Source organism: Bombyx mori, chromosome 3, assembly GCF_030269925.1.
Source record: "Bombyx mori chromosome 3, ASM3026992v2".
Classification (NCBI taxonomy): Eukaryota; Metazoa; Arthropoda; class Insecta; order Lepidoptera; family Bombycidae; genus Bombyx; species Bombyx mori.
Window position 1 is genome coordinate 8,412,616 of NC_085109.1, and position 22,712 is coordinate 8,435,327.

Below are 22,712 nucleotides of genomic sequence, written 5' to 3' on the forward strand. Positions count from 1 at the left end.
ATCATATTATATTGATATATTGGTCCGTTGCTATATGAAAAACGACACAACCAATCGCACATCGCTTAAATATATAATAATATGTATTAGGATATTATTATTTTTTTCCTACCTATGCTGATAGCCTACAGCGGCGAGATCAGCTTCTCCTTGACTTGACGTGTAGGTGAGCTCATAGGGCTCAAACCGGGAGTGTTGCTAACACTGGCCCTAGCAAGAGCAGTGCTTCGCAGAGTCTACCACCGGATCGGAAACGCAACTCACTGAGAAGATCCGGCGAGAAACTCAATGGGCTGTGTGTATGGGGGTATATTACGATATGGCATCCTTAATATAGTAGCAAGCATCGACCCATCTTTCTATATGGTACAATATACTTACAAATCCAACTAAGCCTTCAAATTACGGAAGACAAATCTTAAAGTTTGTTTATAAAATGATATAAGGAAAAAAACATTCGAGTGCACGTAATGTTTCCAATATATTTCGAAACTTAATTAGAATTACAAGAACGTCATAAGTATTTTTATTTAATAAGAAAAACAACATTTCATATTGCTAGCTGTGAGTTATTGAAGTAACTTAATTTTTATTTAAACTTATCATAATACGGACAAGCATTGACCTTTGTAACCCCTTATCTATTTGGGTTCCACGAATATGTGAATAAGTACAAGTTTGACAGTAAATTCAATAAATACTTACCTGTTATTTTGTAATCACACTGTTATTAAATTTTATTTCCCTTAGAGTGAATTTATGATAAGCACTATGTTTCTATGTTGAGTTTCATCAAGTTTTTGGGTGGACAGTCGTTTAATACTGTGCCTAATGTGCGTTCTTAAAATTTTTAATGACACAATCATTATGTTTGTTATGTTTTTTTAAATCTTAAACTAATAAGGAAACAATGTACTACATGTAGCTGATCAGATTATTTTTCAAAATAAAAATAACCGCAAATATTCGTATCTACGTACGTAGATACTTGGGATGAAAATGCAACCAGGCGCAATTGTATATAAGTAATATAAAATGAATATAATTCATAATAATTTCCAAAAGTAGCCATGACTTTTTTATTACTATTACACAGGGTCCCCTATTATATTTTCAGCTGCATCTATTATCTTAAGCATTTGGTAAATGAACTATAATTGCCATATTTCATTTGATTGGCAACTATATGCAGTCTATGGAGTGCATAGCGTGACTGAATTTTCCATGTTAGAATGAGCTACTTAATCTTAGGTGGTCCCGCTCTGATTATAAAGGAAAAATCTATATTTGATAGAATGTTTAATTTGGATGTATACAAATTCGGGATAGTCTCTTAAAATATGAATGTTCAGTGCCTCATGTTCAATTATGAATGAATGATTGATTATGGCGATCCCACAAATCTCGATTTTTACCATCACCGCACCGTCCACCACTACAGCAGAGTTCGTCCGCACTACTGGAACAATTGCGCTCTCCCTTCTTCATCCCAACAAATCATTAGTCTCTGACATGAACAGTTCCAAAGCGTTTCATGAACGCTATGACTTTCAAATGAGATTGAAATCTTACCGTTAACGGTAGTTAATGGTCCTTGAATATCAGTGAGCATTTAACAGCTGGGCCGTATTTATCAGTACTGATCAAAGGCATAAGAAATAATAAATAGCTCGGTATCGATTGGGACTCGTATACATGTGTCGAAATTGAAAACAAATCCTATTAATCTATAAGTTCTTACTTGAAAAAGAAAACGATAATATAAAGTTACATCACATTTATTTCTGATTCATATAATGTTGCGGGTATGTACATTTCAAATATATATATAATCTATAAATAATACTGAGAAACGATATTCAAAATTTACAAAATAAAATTAGCGCATGAACATTTTACATATCTGTAAGCGTCGAAAAGCTTAACTGGACAAGCTCCGACCCTGGCTTTGTTACAAACTGATTTTTATGGGATTTAGATTATAAAAGGAACAAACACCAGTGAATATTTCCGTTATTTCCTGAGTAAAAACTTACACAACTATGTAACTATTCAATAATGTCGTTAAAATTTTAAAGTAACATGTATTGTCATATTATTATTATCTTAGATGATACAGATTTCTTTATTGTTTCTTTAAGTACTTAAGATAGATATGCTGCTGTAATAATTTGTACAACGTTTAAAAACCACAATAAATGCCGCATTCCGTCTTAACGGTTTATAGTTTACATGAATTATAGTCTGCTGGTGTACTCTCATGATACACGTTCGTATTTAGATATTTCTGGCACACTATTGAGTATCTGGCACTGTTTCATTTGTACATAATTATTTTCAATGTTATTATAGTTTAGATTAAAAAATTTACATTTCAGAGATTGAACTAGTGAAACTTAAATCTTAAATAAAAAATAAATTATTAATGTTAACATAACATTTATACTAAACAGTGGCGTTTCGTTTGAACACTAAAGAAGTATCGGGCGGGCGCCGCACGTCGGGCTGTGTTGGTCTCGCGTTGGTCATTCACGTTCAAAAATGTTTCAATGTAGCCCTGTGTACAGATGGAGAAAAAATTATTACTGGTGGTGGGACCTCTTGTGAGTCCGCACGGGTAGGTATCACCACCCTGCCTATTTCTGCCGTGAAGCAGTAATGCGTTTCGGTTTGAAGGGTGGGGCAGCCGTTGTAACTATAGTGAGATTTTAGAACATATCTCAAGGTGGGTGGTGCATTTACGTCGTAGATGTCTATGGGCTCCAATAACCACTTAACAGCAAGTGGGCTGTGAGCTCGTCCACCCATTCAAGCAATAAAAAAAAAACTTCCACGTGATCCATTCTAAGTTGACTGATTTCAAGGATGGTTAGTAGAGTCCTACTTGCGGTGTTGGCGGCGGCTAGTAGGTGCGGATGACGGGCGGCACGGTGCTGCACTCGGCGGCGTCGAGCGTGCGGTCGATGACGGGGCGGTAGGTGAGGCGCGTGTCGCCGGTCGCGGGGTCCGTCTCGGCGAGCGTGTGCTTCCTCCAGTGCTGCTCGAACGGCAACTTACTCTGTAGGTGATAGACGACGATAGTTATTTGACTGGATTTAATACGATGAACAACATAAAGCTGAGTATTTTTTTTTTTCTCCCTACGTATAGTGTTTCCCATTATGGCCACTAGATGGCGATGTTTGGAATCCTTGCAAATCTTAATTGACTTATTTTTTTAGTAACCTAACAAGTAAGTGAGCTCACGGGGCTCAAACCTGACGACGTTGCTAAAACTGGCCCTAGCAAGAGCAGTGCTTCGCAGAATCTACCACCGGATCGGAAATGCGACTCGCTGGAAAGATCCGGCGAGAAACTCAGTGGGCCATAATTAACGTTAATGCGATCTAATAGGTAGAAAAGCTAGCTTCACGCAGACAGTTCGGTACGTATGACATTAAATCCATTGGGCTTAAAATAGTTTAAATTAAATAATGTGCCATACAATGTTACAACTTTTTTGATTGAATATTGTCTTTTTTCGATGAAAATTCATCTGCTTTTAGTTGTCGAGAGTTTAATCGCCAAAAAAAATAGTACTAAACGACAGCTTTAACTGCATAATATTGTTACATGCCTGAAAATTATGCACTTTTATTAACCCTCTTTTTCTGATACACCTTGATGATTGTACCTTTCCCCGAAATTTGTGTTGACAATCCCCAAGAAGGCATTACATTAATATCTCACCTGTCCCTCGAGAGGTTTAGAGTAGTCGTACTCGTCGCGTCTGGTCTTGAAGTCCTCTCGGGCGTGGGCTCCGCGCGACTCCTCCCGCGCCAGTGCTCCCTCCACGATCTGTACCGAGTTGATGAGAAGATTCTGAAGCTCCAGCGTCTCCACTAGATCACTGTTCCAGATCAAGGACCGGTCGGACACCTTCACGTCTTTTATCTGCTTGTAGATCTCGTGAATTTGACGTTGACCTGTGTTAGAAAAAACGAAAATTCACTTTATAACATTTTACAATTGCAAATAACAAAAATAATGGCACTAAAATAAAAAAATCGGTGAAAAAAACTTGAGAGGTGTCAAGGGACACCTGGATGGAACGAAGTTCCTTTCGATTAATTAGTGAAGGAATAGTAATAAAAAATAAAATTTTATTTTATAAAATATATTTATATAATTATAATCAATTAATTAAAATAACTGCTTTGTTTTCAATGGGAGAGACAGACAGAAAAACACTCGCACGCCGCACGGATTACAACTATAGCAAAAAGTGTCGTTACAACTTTTCGTCTTAATTTTTTCCGTCTAGCCCCCTTTCACAACGCGCGATAAGGAACTTCGTTCCAAAAATCATCATCGATCACATGAACGGGAAATTATAGAGATGAACCTCTTTACAGCGTTTCTTACTTGCTCGCTCCGGGCATTTCAATATTGCAATAATTGTTACGTTATAATACACATTGTAAAAATTAATATTTAAAAAAAATCTAATATTAAAAAAAAGAAAAAATACAATATGCCCGCTGAGTTTCTTGCCAGTTCTTCTCAGAACGGAGGCTAGTTTTTCTGAATTGGCAGTAGTTCTTTTTGACGTTCAACAAGTACATATATAATTTCATTTATGATGAATAAATTTTTTTATTTATTTGATATGATTCTATTCCGTTACATTAAATCCTCGTTCGACGAGATATTATTATGCGAGTTACGACTTTACGAACTTGAATAAGCATGCGATTTCGAATTACTTTCCTTTCAAACTATTTAGAAGCGTACTGAAGTCAGTGTGTGTTTACTGTGTGTACAGGTGTGGTTTGTTATTGATTCTTCGTGTTCGCGGGATATTTTCACTCGGAATATAATAAAAGTCAAACACACTATTTCAATAACATATCTATAATGTTCAGATATATGTGTACAATATTATAATATAAACAAAAAGGAGTAAACGACGCTAGGCACGAGACGGTACAATTAAACTAAAATTTCGTTTTTATATCACTACACAGCATAAAACAAAGTTGCTTTCTCTGTCCCTATATCTGTCTGTCCCTATGTATGCTTAAATTTTTAAAACTACGCAACGGATTTTATTGCGGTTTTTTTAATAGAGTGATTGAAGAGGAAGGTTTATATGAGTCGTTTATTATCAAAGGTGGCAATCTGTGCATTTGGACAAAAAAAATTTATTGATATGTCAATACAGACCAATACAACCACCAGTAAAAAACGCTGCATATATATTGCAGTAACGTCTAGTATGTACCTAGCAGCGTCGATACAGAAGCATATAACGTCAATCTCAGAAACGCACAGATGACATGACGCGTGACTCGAGTGAGACGGCATGCTGTGTGAACAGTACGAAAAATCAGAACTGCGTATGAGTAAATAAATAAAACAACATTTATATATGTATATGCCTGCGCACGTTTTCGTTTGTTAATGATCCAAGTTCAAGAATTAAATTATAATAAAATTATGCTCAACCTATTGATTTGTTTTCACGTCTAAAAGGTTGCATTCAAAATTCAACCTACAACGCACGTATTTAAGACACATAATTGACGTACCTTCCTCCAAGGTGCTCTTCTGTCTAAAGACGGCGGCATTCTTCTGCATGCATTTTTGCATTCTAAGTCTAAGGTCGGCTGTAGAGATCGAACCATTGGCGTATCTGATGCTGTCCAAGTTGGCAATGCTCGCCTCGCCCGTTGTCTGATAAAAGAAAAACACGTTTATTTTATTTAATGTTTATCTCCTTTACAATTCCGTTAAAATAATATGTATTGAATTCAAAAATAAAATATTGTGAGGTCATTAAGCAGGGTTTATATATATCGTATACAGTTCTGGTTGTTTCTAGAATCATCGTGACTATGTTGACTATGACTATGTTTTCATTTCATTCTTGTTTTTTTCCATACCGAATTACTAGTAGCATAAGGGGCTATTTCAACTCCAAGCGCACTGATGGATGAACTAACAGGCTCAACCTGATAGATCATGCTAAGATCGGCCCTAACAAGAGAAGTGCTTCGCTGAAATTAATTCTAAGCTAATTCTTTCAAGTCCTTGCCCCCCCCCCCCAGAACAGCTGTAGGCTAGTGGCTAGATAAGACAAAAATCCGTTTCCGATCCGGTGGTAGATTCTGTGAAGCACTGCTCTTGCTAGGATTAGTGTTAGCAGCGTCGTCAGGTTTGAGCCCCGTGAGCTCACCTACTTATTAGGTTACGCTGACATATCCTCTCAAGGCTATCAGTTTGGGTAGCAAAAAAAGCACAGTAGTTTCAATTATATAAAACGGCTGTTCTAATCCAACAACAGAAACGTAACTATAAAAACTAATTTGTTGTGCCGGTTGTGATTGTGTTCGATAACGCGACCTTTAGGGTGCCTGTCCACCGGAGCCGAGAAACGGAGAAATATTAACCAATACACAAAATCAACACAAAATCAAAATCATTGCAAAATGCTGGTTGCACAAAATCAAAATCATTGCAAAATGCCTAAGATGATAACCTTGAGAGGCTATGTCAGCGTAACCTAACCAGTAGGTGAGCTCACGGGGCTCAAACCTGACTGACCCGATCAAAATCATAATATTGCAAAATGATTTTGTGCAATCTTATTAGTTAATATTTCCCAAGTTTCTCCGCTCCGCTCCGGTGGACGGGCAGCCTTAGTCTCGTACTTGATGTAGCGTTGTTATCGACTTTAGATAACAAAATACTTGTGGACGTCGATAAAGCACTTGCAGAAACGATTCCATTATGCTTATCACAGCACATTTCTGATATGACCAAGCTTTACGAATAATCAAGTAAGGATTTATTTACATCCTTCTTGTTGTGATTTTTCGATAAACAGTACATATCATTGCCGCATTGTAATACGCGCATTACGTATTAAATAAATTTTAAAATTGATTTATAATTTATAGCATGACATGCACACACAAAATTATAATTACCGTAAAGAGTTATATATGTGTATATAGTGTGATAAATACGATAATCGATTACATTATTGTTTTGCTGTTGTGAGTTAGGCGCGACGAATCACCGATACGTGATTGATGAAATTCGACCCAGTATTATCGCACGAGGGCTATTTAAATTTTACTCTTCAATTATTATATGTTTGTGGTCGACAATACAACCGTTTTATATTTTACTTATATTATCACTGGCTGTAGGGCATCTTGTGAGGTCACACGGATAGGAACAACCCCGTCTATTTCTGACCCGAAGCAGTACTGCGCTGTGCTATAGGGCTGAGACTTAAGAGTCATGTCAGCATATGACATATCTTTTACGCTTTATATAAAATTCAACTAAAAAATAGAAAATAAATTTAAATAAATTTAAATAGAAAATAGTGTAAAATATATTTTATTGTAAAAAAACCGTGGGGTGCATGGTGTTATTAGTTATAAATATTTTTCTGACAGATATGAGTAGAAGAATTATTATTTCAATAATATCTTAAAAAGCACCCCACGCTTTTTTATATAAAGCGTGTTGTTTTATTATTTTTTTTAACTATTATTTATTTTTCATTTTTTATTTAAATTCTCTATAAAAGCGTATTTTTAAAACTATTAAGTACTTTAACATCAATTGCCGCCTTATCGACTATAGATAAAAATTATATAAATTGGCAAAAATCTTATTTTGCAAATTGAATAATGGGAAATAATTTTATCAAATTAGTGTATTGTCATCGGTCCACGATAAATCTACAAAGTTCGAATGAAATCTGGCCGTTTAAAGTGGATCAAAATCGCGTTTAAAGGAGTCAGTGACAAACATACATACAAATAAAGCTAATATAAAGCGTGTAAAAAAGAGGGGCACATTACGGGCGCGAGCGGCGGCTGCGGGTCCCCGGGGCGCGCCGTGTCGGCCACGGTGAGTGCGCAGGCGCGGCCGAACACCACGATGTCCAGCAGCGAGTTGGCGCCCAGCCGGTTGGCGCCGTGCACGCTGGCGCACGACGCCTCGCCCGCCGCCAGCAGCCCCGCCACCACGCGGTCCGCGCCGCCACGGTGCGTGATCACCTGCGGACATCACACTCTGCAACCCAACTACACTTTTGATGTCGTCGTGGCCTAAAGGATAAAACGCCCGATGCATTCGTTTTGAGCGATACACCGGTGTTCGAATCTCAGGCGGGTACCAATTTTTCTAATGAAATACGTACTCAACAAATGTTCACGATTGACTTCCACGGTGAACGAATAACATCGTGTAATAGAAACCAAACCCGCAAATTTATAATTTGCGTAATTACTGGTGGTAGAGCCTCTTGTGAGTCCGCACGGGTAGGTACTACCGCCCCGTCTATTTCTGCCGTGAAGCAGTAATGCGTTTCGGTTTGAAGGGTGGGGGCAGCCGCTGTAACTATACTTGAAACTTATCTCAAGGTGGGTGGCGCATTTATTGTAAATGTCTAAAAAAAACCTTTAAAAGCAAAAAAAGCAAAATAAAATGCGCCTGACGCCGGCCAATGGACGCGTACCTTAAACCTTTGTGTCTGACAACAAAAACTTATCAACTTACCTCCCCGCGGAAATTGGTGGGAGTACCACCCATATTATAGTGCACTGTCGGTAGCACAGGAATGGGTTCCTTAGTGACGTCGACCCCAGCGAAGATCATGGCCGTCTCCGAGATGCCAGGCAGACGCTGCTTCAGTTGTTCGGGAGGCAGGTGGTGCAACTGTAGGTGAACGTGGTCCTTCTCCGGGCCGCAACCGCGACCTTTACACCGTAATTATTATCATCCATCACATACAATATGTCAAGTAACTTTGGGAATGTCAACATGTCAAATGAATGAATGAATACAATATACAAAACATTTCTAATTATTATATAATTCTTAGGTATTTCATTAATACTAGTGGTCCCGCAGTAGTCGAAATTTAACTATAATTAATTTAAATTATAATTTTGAACATTATTATGGTTCTATTGTCAAAGACTATCATACTTCTATTAACACAGATTTCGCCAAGACTACACTATAGACAAATATTAATAAAGACAAACAATATTTAATCTATTCTCAATTTGACTACAGACGTCAAGAATAATAGTTTGATAATAAATAAATAGTATGCATGCGTGTGTGCGTCAAATACATCGTAGTGTATGTAATGTTTTTTTTATTGATTTAATGTATTTTTTAGGCATAATTTAAAATAATATTAACATTCTGCACTCCTTCTCAATATTCTCTATAAGTGTGGGAAATTTCATACTCCTCCGTCCGCACAATTTGCGTAAAAAGGGCTACAAAGTTTTTGCTTCACATATTAATATATAGATAATAAATATATATACCTTCCATAATTTCAACCGTCATAGCACGCGAGACCACGTCTCGACTGGCCAGGTCCTTGGCGACGGGCGCGTAACGTTCCATGAACCGTTCGCCCTTCGAGTTGACCAGGAAGCCGCCCTCGCCACGACAACCCTCGGTCATCAGGCAACCGGCGCCGTAGATACCTGCGCACGGGGTTGGTAACGGGCAACTTTAGATCTTATTACTTTGGTCATTTGGCACATGCATAAATCACAAAATAGACATAATTTCAAACCAGCAATTATGACGACTCAATAATTGTCACTTTTTAAGTTTAATTTACTGAAATAATCGAAGCGTGGAAGAGAGATTGTGAATTAAAAACTTAATTGGAATGGTAATAATCTATACTAATATTATAAAGAGGAAAGATTTGTTTGTTTGTTTGTATTGAATAGGCTCCGAAACTACTAAACCGATTTGAAAAATTATTTCACTGTTTGGAAGCTACACTATTCCCGAGTGACATAGGCTACATACAATCTTTTTTGAAAAAAATTAGGGATCCTTACTAAAACTCCAATAATGTAACCCAAGGTGTAAAAAAAATACCTAAAATATTCTTTACATCGCGTGCCCTGCGAAAACTGTTGATGATAGAATAAATTAATGTACTACGACTTTGTACAACACATTATTATTTACAAAAAGTGTCGGCACAGCATATATCTAACTATTATAGTTATACCGTAATAAGTGTTATTTTATTTAAAAAAATAAAACAACGTCAAATATCGTTGAAATTTTTGTTAAAGACACGAGCTGAGCCTGAGCGGGCTGCTAGTTAACTATAACTGGGAACAAATCACGCACGGTAAAATAAATAAACATGTATAACAGATAATTTTAGTTGGATTAACAGAATTATGCAATGCCATCTGTTTGGATGAAACTCTTTTATTTAAAAGCTTACGATTCGATTTACATATTTTAACTATATTAGGTTAATATATTTCGTTACGATGTGGCAACCCTATGTACGGTATGTACTTCATCGGGTATATTAATGTAAAATTTAATACGGGTGGCTAAGCGCGGCAACCCTACTTAATTCTAAAACGATCATTAAATTTACGTGTGTACAAAACAAAACACTTCGAATAATTAAACAAAAAAAAAACGATGACGAAAAAAGACAATGTTCGTAAAACTCATCTAGCAGAAAATCTTTTTCGCATTTAGTAAATGAGTAAGTAATCGCGAATAGAACGCTGTTTACGAACCGTGAACAAGTGAGTTTACGATTTACGACGCATGCCAGCGAACAGTTATCGGATAGTTTTTTATTTTTCGGAATAAATTTTGCCTCGTTTGGCCGTATCCGATTCGTTTCTACTAAGAAGATATTATTATATTGAATTAAGTCCCATTCGCGAAATAATTACATCGGTATTTTTTTTATATATTTTTTTCAGGGCGCGCAATGTGGCACGTAGAGTTAGCTGTTTTCGTCCGGGCTGCCATTGTACAAAATAACACAAAACCGTTGAAAAATTTTGACACGTTATAGTTTTAAGTTACACGTGCTAAATGAAAGAATACGACCCATACAAGGGGGTCGCGGGTTCGAATCCCGCCAAGAGGAGATATTTGTATGATAAATATAAATGTCTTTTCCAGGGTTATGGATGTATATTAAATATGTGTATGTGTATAATAAAAATCTTATATTTATTTCCGTTATCTGGTACCTGTAACACAAGTTCTTTACGAACTTATCACGGGACTAGTAAACGTGGCGTGACTGTTAGTAAATATTTATTTATTTATTATTGTTGATGTCCATGAGCTATCACTAGCCATCAGATTGGAAAAACCCGTTATGACACGATTTTCTTAACATTAACAACCTCATGTAAATGTAAATTGTTTTGTTTTTCATTGTTTCCAATTAAACAAGTTAATCTGCTATACAAACTGGATATACAAGTTAACTGCATATTCCACGCTTTTTGTATCCAATTATTTATACGATTTGGCAGACCTGGCGGCTATGAAGAACGCAACGTTTTCCTTAAATATCAAATTTGAATTTAAGAATTCTTATAAAGACACGTAATCGTGGTGAACTGAGATGAATATTGTCTTTGTGTATAAACGAAACAAGAAATATCTTGCACCGGGTCAAAGTTTTGACTCGAAACTTATATATCTATGCCATATTGTTTTATTATGTCCTTGGTTTTCTGGATTTCAAATGATCTATAATATCTACTATTCGACTTGAATTAATATCGAAGTATTTAGTACATTAATTCCGGATCGGTTACGATTCCTGCAAACTCCTCATCATTGTTGTGACTGCTCTAACTATACTAGTCCGGGTTCGATTCTTAATCGGAATCAGGTTTTTTTTATTTTTTATTATTGCTTAAATAGGTAGACGAGAACACATCCAGCCCACCAGGTGTTAGGTCGTTACTGGAGCCCATAGACATCTAAACATAAATTCCGCTAACCCACCTTGCGATATAGGTTCTAAGGTCTCAATATAATTACAACGACTGCCCCACTACATTACTGCTTCAAGGCAGAAAGAGGCAGGGTGGAGGTACCTACCCGCGCGGACTCACAAAAGGTTCTACCACCAGTAAAAATCCGGGGTCTTGGTGCACTGGTTCTCGTCTCCGATGTTTACCGACAACGGGAGAAAGCCCTTCGTTGCCTGCGGAAGACAGTCCAAATAACGAGGGGGGTCATGTCCCTAAAAACCTTACCAGTTGGATGGAACTGCACAAACTCCATATCCTCGTTCTGCAGACCGACTCGAGCGGCCATGGCGGTGCCGTCCCCTGTGCAGGTGTGCGCCGACGTGCAACTGAAGTATGAGCGGCCGGTGCCTCCCGTGGCCAAGATCGTATTCTTCGCTTGGAACCTGGATTACAAACCATACGTCATCTATACCTTTTTTTATAGCTTAGATGGGTGGACGAGCTCACAGCCCACCTGGTGTTAAGCGGTTACTAGAGCCCATAGACTTCTCCAACGTAAATACGCCCGCCTTGAGATATAAGTTCTAGGGTAGATACCGGTCATAAACTGTACTTACTTTAGTTTCATTCAGAATAATAATTAATGATACAATTTTTTTATTAAAAGTAATGTTTGATTTCGCTTTTTAATACGCTTTTATTAGCTTCAAACGTATGTATGTTAGTATGTAACGGAATCTTTGAACATGATTTTAACCCCCCCCAAAACGTCGGATTAACTCGAAATTTGATATACTTATTAAGGACCGATGACAATTGATTTAAAAAAAAATTGAAAAAGTATTGAAAAGATTGAAATTCAACTAAAAAATGATAAATAAATAATGGTTTAAAAACACCACGCTTTTTTTTACAATAACATAATTTTTTCTTACAATATTTTGATGAAAATTTATTAAAATTTTATTTTCTATTTTTTAGTTAGATTTTCTATAAAAGCGTATTTTGTTAGTTTTTTTTAACTATTATTTTATTATTTGCGACCTCTCAAATCCTTAACACGTTTATATCGTCATGAAAGACTCGTCAGATTAAACCGTATAATATATTTTAATTATTTATTGGCTTCTCGAAAATCAAAGATATACTGTATTTATTCACACATTTCATTGAATTTCTCTATTCTGCCTCAGATGTAACAAAGGAATGTTCATCAAGGATGTAACATTAAAATTAGATTCATAAAACAAGACGGTCGGAGCCGGGTCGCGTGTCGCGTTGACCGATTATAATTATTTCAACTTTTTAATATAGATTGTGTAATAATTTAGAAGTGTATGTTTGCATAGTGACAGAGGTCAAAAACAACAGTAACTACCTACTCTAGGGTATCTCTTAATGTTAACTGTTATCATTGACTAATTTTATATAAAAAAAAAAATAAATATTATTTATAGTTTAGTAGGTCGTTAACCGGTACAATTTGAAAAATGTTATCTTATCAAGTTGAGACGTTAAATTGGTGCTAAGTGATCTTAAGCGTAATGTGTTTATTTTGATGTTTCGATACTGAACGATTTTTCGAGTACCATCTGCCTTCGGATACCGAATCTGTCAGATTATATACTATCGATACTTGAACGACGATTCGAAATTACCAAATGTTTATATAAATTCTTCTGGACGCGTGTTTGTGACTGAACTAAATGGCTGTGTCGAATTCGACGTTTTGTTTTATTTGCGTAAGTCCTTGAATGATTTACGCCTATAATGGACCTTGGGACCTTGAACCTGGGAAGTGGCGTTACAATCGTATTGGACGTTGTCCTAATATGTCATTCGATTTATCGATAATATTACTAAATTCACGTATTCCATTTTTTTAGTAGGATCTTCATTAGCCGAATTATCACCAAAACCGTAGTAACTAAACAGCAGCAGTTACAAGAAATTAACCATGTAAATTACTGATGTATTTACCATGACTTTGTCTCTAATACCTATGCTTGATTGACACATTAAAAAATGTACTATTTCTCAAAATACATAGTGTTATAATTTTTTTTTTTATATATATTTTTTATAGCTTAGATGGGTGGGCGAGCTCACAGCCCACATGGTATTAAATGGTTACTGGAGCCCATAGACATCTACGACGTAAATGCGCCACCCACCTTAAGATATAAGTTCTAAGGTCTCGAGTATAGTTACAAGTAAAGTTAATATTGTAAGCATACCTGTGCAGTGTTCCGTCTTCGAGATTGATGGCGATGCATCCCTTGCAGACTCCGTCTTCCATTAGCAAATCGAGAGCGAAATACTCGATGAAGTATTCGCAGTCGTAGCGGAGTGATTGGCCGTACAGCGTGTGAAGGAGGGAGTGCCCGGTTCTGTATAACATTTACCGTTTGAATATCTTCTCAATTTACACATTTTTAATTAAATACTAGCTGACCCGGCAGACGTCGTAGTGCCTCAATCGATAAATAAAAGACCTAAACTTTTGTATAAAATAAACTTAAAACAAACAAAAGGAATCCGTCCGACGGGGGCCACATCAATGGGAAAACAAAATTGTTAATATATTTTTATTTAATCCCGAGCATTTTCTTAATTAGCTTCCTTTACCTTTTAAACCTTCTCTGGATTTCCACAAATAATTCAAGACTAAAATTAGACAAATCGGTCCAGCTGTACTCGAGTTTTTGGCGAGACTAACGAACAGCAATTCATTTTTATTTAAATAGATTTTATTAACAAACACGTGAATAATACTTCCAGGTAAGCGTTATTGACATTTATTTGTGTGACGTTACGTTATTGATCACAAGATGGCAGCCTCGATTTCCTTCGCTATACTCTATCCACGGAGACAAGTTAATAGAAAAACATAGCCTAGTTTGTTACCACTCAACGATAAGCGCTACTGTAGTGTGCAAAGTACATATATTTTTACTTCACACGTGCTACTCTGACTATGCGTACGAAAAACAATTTAAAAATTAAAACTGACTTTAAAATAGGATTTCGTTCACAATTTCACACCACATAGACATTTATGGATTTGGTAAATAGCTGATAATGTTATATTATATAAATAAATATGTTTTATAATATTTATTTATTATAATAGTTGCGCAGTGTGTACGCTCTCTTAAATCTTTAACGCTACTTTTGTATTTGTCACTTATGCATGGTTATAATAATAATAATAATAATTTATTTCAGACCATATTTTAGCCTATATATAAAAATATAATTTGGAAATACATAAATATATGTATTTCCAAATTATATATAATAATATTTAATATAAAATAATAATAAGTATTTTTTTTCATCGCAGCCATCTAACACATGCCCCTATATGTTAATGATGCGCTCGGTTTATACCTAAGTTTATTTTACCTGCTGTTGCCAGGTACACATTATCCTGTTCGCTTATTCGCAAACTCGAATTTCAACGTATTCATAAAAAAGTACATACATATCCATACATACAAACCCACACGTGCACATATACATACATTTTTATTCACATAAAAAGCTAACTTATCATCATTATATACTTTTCTAAACGTAGGCAATTGTTTAGAAAACATTTTCTTTAATATTACCTTAATGTGCAAGATTTTTTTAACTAGTTATTATATTTATTTTCAAATGTATGTTCTCGGATATGAGTTTAATTCTAATTATGTTTTATTAATACTGAATTTGTGAAAGGAAAGCGTTTTTTTTGAGGGTCACTGTACATTAAATAAATAAATAAATAAATAAATAAATAAATAAATAAATAAATAAATAAATAAATAAATAAATAAACAAACAAACAAACAAACAAACAAACAAATAAATAAAATACATTAAAGCGAATGTAACTTGCCACTATGAACTTTGTACATGCGGTTGCGCAAAACGCAAACAATTATTTACGTAACAATGCGCTTAAAAATCAACTACATATCTAATCTGTTTTCTTCGCGTCAAGATAGATATTCACGAAGTATGGGATATCGCTGTTCAGACCGACACAGCTATTCCATGCGAACAGTACGAGGCGCGATGTCCGGGATGGGCCTTGAGCGAGCGAGGAAATAATTTTAAAAACAAAAACCACCTCCTATACTAATATTGACGCCATTTGTTGTTAATAGGGATGCAGTAAAAGCTCCTTTTTCGCGCTTCCTTCAATCGAGGATAAAAAAAAACGCGATACAATTCCTATATTCGCGGCTAAAGATTTCCATGTTCGCGCATCTAATGGGTACAGAGGTATATACACGTTGATAAAAAGGATATATGGAGGAAATATGTAAGTATCCAACCGAATATCTTTTGTAAACGCGCTTTTCGATATTCATGGTTTCTCTATTCACGACAAATTTACGGAACATAATATACACAGCGAATAAAGAGCTCTTACTTACTGTATTTCATAAGACATATTTGAATGCTCTATTCACATACCTACTTCAATGTCACAATTTAATTATGTAAGACGAATTAAATTTAAAACCTTATTAACATTTGAAGAATTTGTGGATAAGCACAGAACAGTATCTTCATTCTAAGATACAATTTTCACACAACAACACATTACACATATCGATATGTACATAACATAGACATAATATTGAGAAGACCGCGATAATAGATGGCTGTCCTCACCATTTGAACCGGAATGTATGACTGCTTCCTGACATATATAGTCAGAATGCTTGTAGTTACACGTATTTTTTTCATACCTATGCAGCTATGCTGGTAAACTCAATGGTTTATGTCAACTAAAGCGGGAGAATACGGGGCTCTAACCTGACAACGTTACTAACACTAAGCCCAGCAAGAGCAGTGCTTCGCAGAATCTACCACCGGATCGGAAATGCGACCCAATGAGAAGATCCGGCGAGAAACTCAATGGGCTGTGTCTGAGAGTTAATTTGCTCACCGAGCCCTTCGTCGCAAGCGACGGGTTCGACGAGAACGATGACCGGTTCTTGAGGTACCCAAAAGCAACGATAGCAGATCTGGAGATCCGAAATAACGTGTTACCCAGTAGTGTGGGTTAACAATACGTCTTACCACATGTAAACGTTCAAGTAAATTTTACATTAACATAATTCATGAAAAACAATATACAACTTTATCAGCTCATTTCTCACAGTTCAATTAGCATAAACTATTTATGCTAATAAGATGCTCATTGTTGTTTTGTTCTTTCAGCTAAAAAAAACCTATTTGTTAATTTTTTAAATAAAAACAAGAATATATCTTAATCGTCTATCGGTTTTAAAGATTTTAATATGTTTGCTGATTAAATACAAATAAAATGTATATTAGTGTGTAGTGTAGTTTGTTTTGGTACCTGTCAGCTACGGCGCAGCATCTATGAGCTTGTCCTCCCTTTCCGAACTTGAGAGACTGTCCTCCGAAGGCCCTCTGGTAAATCTTTCCCTCCGGGGTGCGGGAGAATGGCATTCCGTAGTTGTCCAGTTCGATTACTGCATGAGGCGCTTCTTTAGTCATGTAGTGAATGGCATCCTACGACAGACAACATTACAATAGTTTCTTGAACTTCAAAAGTTTATGTTAGCCGTATACTATGCGTTTAAAAATGCGGTGTGTGTAAAATTTTTAGATTCAGATCGGATATTGTAGTTTTTTTTTTGCTTAGATGGGTGAACGAATTTGCGGCCCACCCGTTGTTAAGTGGTTACCGCAGTCAGTAGATATTAACATCGTAAATGCAGCCACTCACTTTGAGGCATGAGTTCTAAACCTATTTTTTACGGTACAACGGCTGTCGCACCATTCAAACCGAAACGCATTACTGATTCACGGCAGAAATAGGCAGGGCGGTGGTACCTACCCGTGCGGGCTCACAAGGCACCATGCAACCAGTAATTACGCATTTTTCGTGGATTTGATTTTTATTACAAGTACGTACCTACATATTTCATTAAAAAAACCTGCCTACGGGATTCGAACACTGGCTCCGTCGCATCGCTCGATACCAATGCACCGGGCGTCTTATCCCACAGGCCAAGGCGACTTAAATAGCAGTTAAGTTGGGGACACATTTATCTTCCTTCAGAGTTAGCGTAGTCTTATTTATTGAAGGTAGATTGTGTCAATCGTTTTACGATATGGTATGAGGATACCGAGCAAAACCAAAAATTCTAAGCACTAGCGTTTTCATCGGTTTTCGCGAATCGTTGGCTCTATTAAAATTGCTTTTACGATTTAAGCGTGCTTTTTCTTATTTTCATTTCATTATTACGACTTACACTAAACTAATTGTAATTCTTATAAATACTACTATACTTGACGGGTTGTTACAACGATTTTCGTATCGGTACTGTAGGAAGGGCTATGATCATGGGTGGGAAGTTAAAACCTTGGCAAAAACCCTATATATAACGTAGATAAATGCGAAAGTTTAAAACAATTCGTAAGACTAAACATGCACGAGATTAATCTTGTATATTTTCCGTTAGATAAGGCGTAATAAGATAAAGAAACCTCCTACACTGACTCAGTAAACAAGATTATTTCCGAGGATAAGCCGGTTTGGTCACTAGCGGCTAGAGGTGTGTCAGCGTAGTTACCGAATAAAATTTTAATAAAATTCAAAGATTTGTCTATTTAATTTAATTTAACCTTCTTTTTTTTAACTTAATCAATTTAGGTATTTAAAGTACCTGAACGACAGATTTAATTTTTTTTTTCTACTGCTAAGATTTATGGTCTCTCTCACGGCCTACCTGGTGTAAAGTGGTTACCGGAGCCCATACACACATACAACGTAAATGTAGCCACCCACTTCGTGACACGATTTCTGAGATCTGTTTTTACAGTAGGTACAACGGCTGTGCCACCCTTTAAACCGATACGCATTACTGCATCACGGCACAGAGTTAGCTAGGGTGGTGGTAACTACATGTGCGGACTCACAAGACGTTCTACCACCAGTAATTACGCAAATTATAATTTTGCGTGTTTGCGGGTATAAACATAAAATTAAAATAAATAACAAATAAAACGTTAAAAGGTATAAAGAAGCATCCCCCAAAAATAAATATGACAACCTAAATATTGCTATAGAAGCTCAAAAAAGTTTTGTCATACAATAGTAATCAATAATGAACATATGAAATGTTTTAAAAAATACAATTTTCGTATTATATTAGATCGCACCAATTACTTGTGCTTATTAACATAATGTTTTTCCAAGGCCTTGCGATTGTTGTATTCACGAAAATTAAATTAGTCACGTGGCCAGGTGTAAATAATTACTTTACAGGTTCTGTTATGTATGCTATGCTGAAATAAATGATAATTTTGATCTTATTAAGATAATTTTCGAATACAAAATAATTTGAATCTTTTGTGATTATCACTTTTAGTTACAAAAACGGCTTGTTCGTGACCATTGCATATCACTTAGACTTTAAAGACAAACAAAACTATCGCACTTCTCCATTTACGTTAGACAAACATAATAATTAGGTTTCTACATACTACCGTGTTAATATGTGAATAATAATGCTAATATGCATGAATGTGTTAATGTCTTAGTGATATTGACTGAAGTCCAAATAAGAATACGTATATGAGCACGTTTAACTATCCTATTCTTAAAGTGCAATTCTTTCATTTGACGATTTTTAAGACTATCTTCTACAATCCTGATTGTTAGACATTACAAAAAATATATATGGTACTTTTATTAACACATATAGATATCTCCATGTGTTTTAGTGTTTTAGTATATAGAGGTTTGTTCAATAGAAAATGAACATGAAAGTTACTAATGATTTATAAAATGATGGTTATCACATGTTTGAGAGAACCACAGAGTATTGGTAAGTATTACAAAATAAAATAAAAAAAGATTTATATGCTATTTCTCAGAATATTATCATTAATTATTTGTTATAGTATGCATTCTGAACCCGTACAGGTATAACCACCCTGCCTTTTACGGCCACCAGGTAACCATGCATTCCAGTTTGAAAGGACCACTGCGGAAATTAAATTGAAACTTCGACTTCATGTCTCAAGGTGAGTTTTCGGTATTCAAGTAGTAATGTTTGTGGACTATAGTAACCGCGGTTTAAGTGCTATCTAAGCTACAAAAAAATTATAAGGTAGCATTGTTCAGATGATTATTGTATAATGCCATTATTAAATAATTAGCTCAGATTATCTGGCCTTTATACTCCCATAATTTATTTGTTTGTTCATTAATTAGCCTTGTAATATATTTGCTTAGACATAAAACATAGTGGTTTGTATCAATGATTATTATGAACAAAATTCACAAAATTAAATGAATGTATGGCATAATAATATTGTCTATATCACAGAGGCCTTTTTGTGTTCAAATAGTTTGCACATAATCATCGATTCAGATATAGTTTGTTCTGGATATTTTAATGCAATGCATTTGAAGACATCCGACACACTACTAATCTTTTTTATTTGTTAACTAAGAAATTATAATGTATTTACGTTCTGAGTGGGACTAAATGTCCTTTGTTATTAATACATTATAATAATCAGGTCTATTTGAAAACAGCACAAATCAACAAAGATAATAAATTACGGATATTACCTGATCTCCAAGCCAGTCGGAACCTTTAACTGTGTCATACATATGCCAGAGCCAACTGTCTTCCTCCATGTTTCCTGAACAAAAATATTTCATTCTAAGAAATAATAAAAATAAATATCAAATTTAACAATAAGTTTACACCAATTATAAACAAATTAGCTAATAGTTTAAGATAAGATGTGGTTAATTTTGTAGGTATGTTTGACTGATTGACTGCTATACCAAAATCTCATTTTACTCTGAATGGCAACAGAGCATTTTTATTATTGATTGCATGCATTGCATGTAATTGCAAAATCATAACAAAGTGAAGGTAATTTTTTTGTGCATTTAGTAATTTTTTATTTCAAAGTATTTTGTAATTCTGTGGATATACATATACAAAATGCAGTTACTGTCAATCTTCATTAAATAGTAATAATTATAGACAACAATGAATTCAAGTACTCTAGTCAACGATAACCACTATGGTGTCATAGTACAAGCCATGGTCAGTCATATTTTACCTTTTTTTTTTGGTATTAAATAAGATATTGATAAGAAACAAATAATTTTGCTTATAACATACCCAAAGCAGCATTAATTCCACCCTGTGCAGCAACAGTATGTGATCTTGTAGGGAACAACTTAGTTACGACAGCAGTTTTAAATCCTTCTTGGACAAGACCAAAGGCTGCTCGAAGTCCTGCTCCACCAGCCCCAATAACTAATGCATCATGTTTGTGGTCAATTACTGTGTATGCTTTAGTCATATTTGTTGTAACTGAAGCATCTTTAGAAGTAGCACCAGAAGCAGCCACGTGAATATTTCTATATAAGTATGATGCCTAAAACAAAGCATACAAATTATAAAACTCTTACATGTTTATAAACAAAGTTTATAGGCTGAAGTTTTTTTTATTTTAATTAATGGTAACTCGCTGTAATTATTTTAATATAATTATATTACAATTTAAACCGCTCATAATAGTCGGCAATAATTTAAATTTATTACTAAGTATTTAAAATTTTAAGTGTTTCTAAGAGCATGATAGCTGGAAAATTTTCCGTCCAAAACTGCAATAAGGTAAGTGATATAACGTAAGCCACTGAAAGACTTTCTATTATTCAAGAACGATAGCGTTGATTTATTTTATAAACATTTTTTTCATTCGTTGTTACATAACTTCTGTATTTGTAGAAAGTTGTTGTTATTTTTACGCACCAGTGACGCAGGACTGCGGGAAACTGCCGCTTTCATTAATGCACTCATGATGGAACTCTCTGTCCGCACCCAGAGTACAGTATTTTTAATTTAGAAAATAGAATTTTACATCCACCTAACCCTCCAATTCGTTTTGTCAAAATCATAGACACACTTGACACATATGTTCACTGATCTGTATTCTGTGCTAGACAACTAGACCAGGGGTGGGGGGAGGCCTTTTGAAAACTACTTCGCTTTACTCTATGACAGAAGCTTTTCCCTTTTATTGTTCTTATGATCTATCACCAAGGACAAAAGAAACGTGGCCTATTTAGACCGAAACTAACGCTACCACCGAACTGATGTTAGGTTCTCCCAACTCAATATATTTTTTTATTCATGAGAATATCATAGTTTGTTTGTTACATTATTACTAGGTACTTTTTTTCTATTATATCAGTCTGCAGACGTCTCACTGCTGGACATAGGCCTCCTCCAAGCCTTACCACAAAGATTGGCCCTGCGCTACTTGCATCCAGCGGATCCCCGCGAACCTTAATAGGTCGTCAGTCCATCCTGTGGGAGGCTTAGCCACGCTATGTCTTCCGGTTCGCAGTCGCCACTGAACAACTTTTCGGCCAATGAATGTGCCCTGCCCACTGCTACTTCAACGTCGTAATCCTTTGGGCAGTTACCATGGATTTCATGCGAATCTCTTCACTTCTGATTTGATCACATACGAAAACCTCGAGCACGGCCCTCTTCACTGCACTTTGGGTGACGTTGAGTTTTCTGATGAGGTCCATTATAAGCGACCACGTCTCATACGTGCCATATGCCTTCACTGGAAATACACACTGGTCCAATATTTTCGTTTTGAGACATTGTGATATTTGTGATGTGAAGATTTTATGTAGCTTTCTGAACGCTGCTCATCTGAGTTGGATTCGATTATTGACTTCTTTTTCGAAGTTGGACCTACATAACTGGACAGTTTGTTCCAACTCGTCAACAACTTCGAGCGTAGAGCTTCCAATCTTTACTGCAGTGGGCGCTTCATGAGCAAATGAACATAATTTTTGATTTTTCCATGTTCACAGATTCACAG

The 22,712-nt window shown here is 35.7% G+C and overlaps 1 protein-coding gene and 1 long non-coding RNA gene across 2 annotated transcripts; one reads left to right on the forward strand and one right to left on the reverse strand.

The window, feature by feature from the left end:
- Nucleotides 1–1,762: 1,762 nt before the first annotated feature.
- Nucleotides 1,763–21,813, reverse strand: LOC101735811 (succinate dehydrogenase [ubiquinone] flavoprotein subunit, mitochondrial). The gene is made up of 13 exons (XM_004931708.5): nt 21,623–21,813; nt 20,987–21,245; nt 20,419–20,492; nt 17,167–17,342; nt 14,039–14,191; nt 12,087–12,244; nt 9,348–9,512; nt 8,563–8,762; nt 7,863–8,060; nt 5,571–5,715; nt 3,730–3,965; nt 2,885–3,058; nt 1,763–2,557 (listed from the first exon to the last, which is right to left on the reverse strand). Exons 1-12 carry the CDS (start codon nt 21,668–21,670, stop codon nt 2,903–2,905), a joined length of 1,968 nt encoding a protein of 655 aa, XP_004931765.1. The 5' UTR covers nt 21,671–21,813; the 3' UTR covers nt 1,763–2,557; nt 2,885–2,902.
- Nucleotides 15,814–18,432, forward strand: LOC134201378 (uncharacterized). The gene is made up of 2 exons (XR_009976641.1): nt 15,814–16,116; nt 16,558–18,432. It is a non-coding gene; the product is annotated as an uncharacterized LOC134201378 (long non-coding RNA).
- Nucleotides 21,814–22,712: the final 899 nt, after the last annotated feature.